The 6,271-nt window shown below is 37.2% G+C and overlaps 1 protein-coding gene across 1 annotated transcript in view; it reads left to right on the forward strand.

Annotated features, from left to right (window-relative positions):
* Positions 1 to 5,717, forward strand: part of unm_sa34860 (un-named sa34860) — a 78,199-nt gene extending 72,482 nt beyond the window's left edge. Inside the window, exon 19 of the mRNA XM_042508910.2 lies at positions 126 to 5,717. Within this exon, the coding sequence (XP_042364844.1) occupies positions 126 to 237 (112 nt within the window). The 3' untranslated portion in view covers positions 238 to 5,717. The remainder of the gene's footprint in view (positions 1 to 125) is intronic.
* The last annotated feature ends 554 nt before the right edge of the window (positions 5,718 to 6,271 follow it).

Consider the following 6,271-nt stretch of genomic DNA (forward strand, 5'->3'; position numbering starts at 1 on the left):
CATTACGAACTCACCTTTTATAGGAACATTTAAAAGAGGAGCGTGTTTTGATTTTTTCACTTGTATCTTTTTTTTTGCAGACTGTTTGATGAGTAAGCGTCTAATCTTTCTGCACTGTTTTTCAGGGATTTGCGAAGAGTTGGCGTGAACCTGGCGGGACATCAAAAAAAAATCATCACTAGTATTCAGGAGATGAGAGTCCATATGAACAACATCAACTCTACTGTAAACATCTGATGCATATGTACAGGCAGGCACGCACACACACACACACAAATACACACATACGAACATACATATAGTATATGGACCTAGTATGTGACGAAAAGACTCAGACTTGCTGTTGGACCTAGAGCGGCTTAGCACTTTTTACGGACAAAGAAACCCAGTGTTTATGGATCTGAACTGAAAGATTCACACTTTTTGTGGTTCTTGTGTGGAGTATGCTTGCAGTGTCATTGAAAATATTTGACATTGCAACACTAAAACCAAACTGAACTGAACTGAGTGGTGCTACATGAAGGGAAGACCATGGGGAGCTAAACTGAAGTGAAGTGAAGATTTTTCATTTTAATTATTCCATTCGTGTGAATCTTGGGGATTGTGATATCTCTGTGCACTGTTTGGATTCTCTCAGATCAAACATGAAACATAAAACACAGATCTGGCTCTGAGAGCAACCAGCACTTTTTTGGCTGTATCACAAATACGGGAGTTTCATGCAGCGGGCTCAAACTGAACTTTTTCAGCCTGTCTCAGGTGATCTGAACCCAGTGGATCTGAACAACACTGACTTTTTCTCTGGCAATTTTCTCTGGAAGTACTGTTTTATCGCAAGTCAATGAACTGAACAACATTCTCAGGCAGGGAGAAAAAGTAATAACGGACCAAGAGCAACGTCTTCATTCGTTTCAGTCTTTGCTTTGCAATGCTGATATGCTTCCGGTTTTGTTTTCTAGCAACTAGACTGCAATTATAATCCAGCTGTACAACTCACAGAAGGACTCATTGTCAGCAACGTTTACCTTACTATTTCCAAAGCGATGCAAGACAAGAGTACATACTGCAACCATTATTTAAAGAGGCTGACATTTAAAATACAACAAAGTCTGTGACAAGGAAACCGTCTGGCTCTTGATTTCTGCTGAAGATTTATTGAAGCTATGTAAGACAAGTGCAAAAATATACAGGGCTTTGGGGACACTTTCTACAACCATTCGTCTGGCTGAATGTATAGCACCACACTGAACACAACTCTCAGTTGCAGCATCAAGTGGTTGTGTTTGATATGTAAATGGTGTCAAATTGGGATAAAATGTAGCAAAAGAATCAATCTGGTCCTAAAAAACAGCTTCTCAATGAAGCAGCAAATTTTTTAAATGTTATTTATATTTAAATTTTAAGATATTCGGCTGGTTTTCTGTACATTTTTTTTTTTTTTGAAAATCTGTCAGAATCTCCAGTAAGATCTTGATGGGTTCCTGCAGAACTTTTACAGCTATCCACTCCTGACAGGTTCTGATGGAAGCTTCCATCATATACTGGATACTTCCTGCATGTTTTAGTGGAATGTTCACTCCGATGCTGAGAACCGCTGTGTGGATTCTAGCAACATCACACATTCAAGTTAGTCTGCTTCACTCCGAGTCTAGACAAACTGTTTACTGAGATTCTCCTGCACTGGGATACTAATGGCTCCTTAAACCAGATTCTGATGAACCTTCATGCAAACTCAACAGCACATCAGACATTAAAATGGAACAGTCAAACAGCTTCTAATGGAAATGTCACATCACGTTCAAAAGCACTTCTAGTAGGATTCAGCTGGAACATTCAATTCAATGGAAATTTCATTCATGGAAATTCATGGAAAGTTCAGACGATCCTGATGGAACATTTGCTCCTGTAATAATGGAACTGCCAGTCAGATTCTCATGGAAAGGATCACAAAGATTCAAGTGGGACAGTTTACGGATATTCTAATGAAACCTTCGCTCAGATTCAAATGGAATTGCTACGAGGATTCCAATGCAGCTCTCTTCACTCAAAAATGCACTCAGATTTTCATGGAGCCTTCACTTAGAACCAACAACCTTCAGGTACCGCGAAAAACCCTCTGCAATCTTTTCAGATCACCATGCCGTAGAGTCTCTCTCCACCACGTCTGCCACGCCACAATAAACCTCACTGATAGAACTGCTGAAAAAAGGGAGGCAATATTGATCGACTTGATAATCATTTATTTATTTATACTTGTTTAAAAACATGAGCAAAAATGATGTGGACAGTTTGTGTTTCTTCATGATACTCTCTCTTGGACTACTGAGCAGCTCTGCCTACATGTCTTTCATGTATATAATGTATTATATATTTAAAGCAGGGAGCATTGTTCTTCAGTCTACCATCATGTAGACAAGTTGGTATTGATCAAGCATCTCAGAGTAGTACACATTAGTAAATAGTGACAAATATTCTAAATCAGCATTCCTGCTTCTTAGACCTGGGCCACTGTCAGGTGGAGGCAACCAGCACATCTGTCCCCTTGGAGGGGTGCCCAGAGGGGTATACAGAATTATCAGATATTCATGTTATGTTGTTGGTGATTGTGTTTCATTTTAACTTTTGGTGCAAGACCTGGAGATATATTCAGTGGCTCTAAATGAGGCAGCACTAAATACGCTGTTGTCTCTAAAAGCCTGAGAATTGTGCACAGGGATTGATATATGAACTTCTGGTATGGTTTAAAGGTATAAAATGATGTCAATGATCAAGCCCTTGCTTTACTTATCTTTGGTATGGTATGTTATACATTGCTACTCAGTGCTTTATTGTGAAAACTTAACCCTTTTCACGTTCGTGTCCACCTAAGCAGGAACTGAGTTCTGACAGTATATAGTATATATTCCTCTTTGCAGATGACATGCTAATATTTTTCTTGGTTATACACAGTGTAATGCTAGTGTTATGGCGTTGGAGTGGAAACAAAATGAGATTGTAAAGCTAGTTTTATAAGAAGTGGTTATCACTTGACTATATGAAAAGCATAGAAAAACACGCAAGAAGAATGTAAGGTTTTAAAGGGGTATTTCACTTTTTTAGAGGATATGTTTCGCTTTTAATCACGCAAAACCTCCCTCTGACTGAAAGAGGATTCGAAGCAGGCTAAAAGCCCTGATAGGCAAAAGAAGGCCACCTCAGTTGTGGTGTTTAAGCTTTTCCACCTGCTGTCAAGGTCATACTTCTTGACTTATTTTGTAAAAGAATGTGAGTGCAGAGGGGTCACAATTGTTATTCTATATGGGTATGTGTTTTTAAAAGTTGAAACGTTCTACCAGAGTGAAAGTTTGCTTGAAAGATAAACATCTGCGTAGTCTCTTTAGTCTACATTTATCATTTTGGAGGTTAGGGCCCAGCTTGTTCATTTATTCTAGTTTTAATGTTGATGAACAAGAGCCACTTAGCAACATTAGATCTGTGGTTTGGTACCTTTTTTAAACCACAGTGTACTATTTTATTCAAGCATCATTATCTTTCTTCACTTGCAATGCAACCAACTTCTTGACAGTAAAATATATGTACGATATGTAGGCTATTGTGGCTATGCAGATCTTTAATGTAGTGGGGGAATGCGTCAGTAATATGGTGCACGTTTATATTACACCATGTAAGGCATGTAAAGTGACAGTAATTGTGCTGGGTGGTTTCCCAAGTCATATGAATACGACAGTAGCTTGATGAAGTTTCACAATGTTTTGATCCCACCCAAATTTCATGGTATTGGCTTTTTACAACCACCCTTTCCAACCTAATTTCAGCTTAAAACCTATGCCTGGGGCATGAACAATTGGTGAATTGTACAACCTTTTAAGTGCCTATCATCTTTGAGCACCATTATTTCCTCCCTCGCCAAAATCCTATGCCCTAATTGTGCCCCAACTTTCTATGTATTTACCTTTTGCCAACAATATCTAAAGGCAATAAGAAGAATGTCAGACAATGTGTATGTTGGAACTAATTTAATTTGCACTTTACGAGAAATCTGTTGACCTTTTGTTTAACTAAAAATGTCTATAGGTGACTGACTTTTTAGTGTCAAAGTTTTTCTTAATAATTTACTATATAGTTCCTAGAATTACTGTGTTTCCTTATGCTGATTATATCACTTCATATTCTCAATGCTTCCCATATTATAAAATTTGACAGTTAAGCACAAAGCATTGGTAATATTTTTCAAAACAAATCAAAGCTATATATATGAAAACTAGAGCATCATTGATGTAGAGCACCATTTTCTTGTGTACGTCACAATGATACACCTTCAGAAAGTATAAGCACAGGGTTTGACAGAAATCTTTTAGGACAGAGAGCAGATGATATGACTTTTTACAAACGTCAATAGCACTAGCCCTTGATGTCAACAAACTTCACCCAGACATTTTGTCTGAGTGTTTGCGGCATTTTAGCATTACCACTGCTTAGTACAAAAGTGTGAAAACAGGTATTGATTTGTTGTCATTGAAAACAATACATACAGTTGATGTGTGTAGCTGCACGAAACATCTCCATTATTTCAAATTATTTATTCTCAGCACTTTTGCAATGGCATTATTTTATCCTGACCGTCTTTTGTTAAGCAGTTGTCATCTAGCAGGAAGAAACAAAGCACAGCAAACCAGCAGAGACTTGTAAAGATGTATTGATGTGATGTTACTCTACAGTAACTGTCAGCTGGAGTTCCCATCAGCCATGCAGTGAAGTGTTTATGCCGGAGCCAATTTTTTTTGTGAAATTACATTATGTAACACATTTGATGTAACATCTGAATCAACAACTCTGTTGTTTGAGATTGACTTTCAGAGGAGGGTAATCTAATTTTTTTTCACATCTATATACACATAAATTTCCATAACAAGTTCTTGCAATCGTACACAATAGGATTTGTTGGAATTGGCTTCTTAATAAAGGCACTGCATATACCATTGGATAGGGGGTTTGACTGAATTCTAGCAAAAGTACAAAAGCAATACCTGATAATAATAGCAAAAAATCATATTTGCATACACAAATACCTGGGGACATAACAACCATAAAAAAAAGGTTGCACTGATATCTGACTGGTTTCAAGACATTTTATAATGATAAAAACATAGCATTGGTGTCTTTTAAAACCTCAGAAATTAAGCAGAGAAGTGGGCAGGGTTATATGTTGGACACATTTTTGGCAGTATCAGTCATAATGTTTTTGTGAGACAATTTTACTATTTTTGACAAGCTGTTTGAGTATTTCCCACACTTAGTATGAAATTTCTCACAGTTGAATCGTCAGCTCCAAGCAATGAGCAACTGTGCAGATAAAAAGTCAAAGGCACAAGACAGTGGACGTGAAGAGTCTTGTTCCTGGTTTCAAGAAGATTTGGAATAAGCCTGACCTAATTTCACATCTGTAGCTCACATATTTGTCATGGCAACAGTCAGTGACAAAAAAAATGTGTCCCAAAAGCTGCTGTAAGTTCAAACATTTACAACCAATATAATGGAATCAAAGACTCCAGTATTGGGTAACATTGAGATTTTTGCTGAAAGTAAACTGTCAAATGGAAATTTGCAGTGGGAAAAAAAAAAAACTATGGCTCCGCCCACTTCAAATCTGTATGGTTAACTTCTCAGGAAGTGGAAAATAGGTACATTTATTGGGTCATAGAAATATGGTCTTATGGGTTAGGGTTAATGTGCAGCTTTCACTCAGAGTATCAACAAACAAAGGCAGGTATGCAGTTATTAGGTTTTCCCCAGGGTCAAAGACAACAATCATGTTATCAGTAACACAAACATAAGGTTTTAAACAACTGAAAAACTGTTTTGTGATTCTTTGAAAGCACAGTAAAGATACTATTGATGTGCTATTGGTTTGTCTTTGAGACTGTCATGTATTATGTTTGTGTTGATGTTTTTGTAGTGTGTTATCAAATTCTATATTTTTGCAATAAAACTTTCAAAAAATCAACTCTTGAGATTTCTGTGAATATGTTTGAGCCTCTCAGACAGTGCTACTGCATGACACAACACTTTTACAGGTAGGGTATTCATTAATAATTGCTTTACTGTATGGCACCAATACTAAATTAGCTTATGATGGCCCAACACAAAAAAAATCTGTGCTTTCATGCTTTAATTATACCCATAGAACAAACAGAATTACAATACAACATATTTAGCTATTTTTAGCCATGCTAACAGCATGCCTCAAGGGATGACTATCTTGGTCTGTCCA

This window comes from Plectropomus leopardus, chromosome 20 (assembly GCF_026936395.1).
Source record: "Plectropomus leopardus strain MGB_pleo_1.0 chromosome 20, ASM2693639v1, whole genome shotgun sequence".
In the NCBI taxonomy this organism is placed as follows: domain Eukaryota; kingdom Metazoa; phylum Chordata; class Actinopteri; order Perciformes; family Serranidae; genus Plectropomus; species Plectropomus leopardus.